The 1,527-nt window shown below is 55.3% G+C and overlaps 1 protein-coding gene across 1 annotated transcript; it reads right to left on the reverse strand.

The window, feature by feature from the left end:
• Positions 1-804: 804 nt before the first annotated feature.
• Positions 805-1,084, reverse strand: LOC107301573 (HLA class II histocompatibility antigen, DRB1-16 beta chain-like; the record flags this gene model as incomplete). The annotated part of the gene is made up of 1 exon (XM_015830779.1): positions 805-1,084. A coding segment is annotated over one exon (280 nt), but the record flags the coding sequence as incomplete, so codon positions are not given.
• Between the last annotated feature and the right edge of the window lie 443 nt (positions 1,085-1,527).

The raw sequence follows: 1,527 nt of genomic DNA on the forward strand, positions 1-1,527 counted from the left end.
AGAAGGCGGTCTCGTAAATATCCAGGTCCTATGCCATGGAGCGCTTTAAAGGTGGTAACTAACACCTTAAAGCGTACCCGGAAGGCCACTGGTAGCCAGTGCAGCTCGCGCAGCAGCGGCGTTACGTGGGAGCGACGTGTCGCTCCCAACACCGCCCGCGCGGCCGCATTCTGGACCAGCTGAAGCCTCCGGATGCTTCAGTGTGAGGCTCCCCATTAGGATCCCCTGATTTTGAGCCAGATTTCACCTAATAGATTGTTCCTAGCAGAGGAAAGATTTGTCTTAGAACAATTACCTGGGGCTTAACTGTAGTGCGTGAGTGTGTGCGTCCGTGCGTCCGTGTGTGTGTGTGTGTGTGTGTGTGTGTGACTTACTCTGTAAGGTGGAGGGGGAGTTCCTATACTTTTAATCTGTCCTTCTGGCCCCAAAAGGCCAGAGCTGGTTTCCAACTCCTTCAGTGCTGGGATTCTCTGCCCAAGAAAGTTTTGCATTCGGGAGGGGAATGTCTCCCGTCTGCTTCCTTCCCTGGGATCTTCAGCCAGGACACACTGTTGTATAATCCCAGCTTTTTAAACTGTGACTTAAATTTTAACCTTATCTTTATTCAAGGGTTACGTTTTATCTTACACCACCCAGAGCCCCTCTTTGGGGGAGGGAGGGGGGAGGTTTAGAAGGATCCATCAATAGCCATAAGATACAAATGAATAAATTTCCTGGATCTTTCTCCAGGAGAATCCTAGTAAATGAAAGGAAGTGGGGGGTCCCGGGATCCCCCCCCCCCTGAATTCCCCCTTCCCCACTCACTTCTCCGGCCCACCATCTGCCTGGCCTTGGCTGTCTCGTAGTTGTATCGGCAGAAGGAATCCACTTCGGCCCTCTTGATCTGCATGAAGACCTTATCGCTGCTCCACTTGTCCACATCGCGCTGCCCCAACGGAGTGACGGCCACGTATTTCCCGAGGTCGCTGTCGAAGTAGGCGATCTCCTGCCGGTCGTAGATGTACCAGTCCAGGAGTCGCACCCGCTGCGTCCCGTTGAAGAAATGGCACTCGAGCTTCCCCTGGACCAGGAAATGGGCTGCAGGGAGGAGGAGGAGGAGGAAAAGGAGGAGGAGGAGGGCCGTCAGGAGGGACTCCAGGGTCCATCGTTCCCAGCCACTAGCAAAGGAGGGACCCATACGAGAAGCGGGAGGAGGGAGAGGCCTTCCGAGAGAGACTGGCGGAAGGCGCCCCCTGGAGGAGAGAGGGGGAGGGGAGGAACTTCCTGCGGGACCTCCTCCATCGTCTCCGGGTGGAAAAAGGCAGGCAGAAGCTCCACTGGTCGAGCAGATCTACTCTCTGCAGGGAGCGTTAAGGAATTATGGAGGGAGGGGGCTGAAACTTTCTGGAGTGGAGGGAAAGTAATATCTATACCCCCCACTTTCTCTCTTCTTTTGGGGGCGGGGCGGGGGAATATGGGAAAGGGGGAAGAATGAGTGACACTCCTGAGGGGTCCCAGCCATTCAACCGCCCACCTTCCCTGGGTCCC

This window comes from Protobothrops mucrosquamatus, unplaced genomic scaffold, assembly GCF_001527695.2.
Source record: "Protobothrops mucrosquamatus isolate PMUCROS unplaced genomic scaffold, P.Mucros_1.0 scaffold14665, whole genome shotgun sequence".
NCBI lineage: Eukaryota > Metazoa > Chordata > Lepidosauria > Squamata > Viperidae > Protobothrops > Protobothrops mucrosquamatus.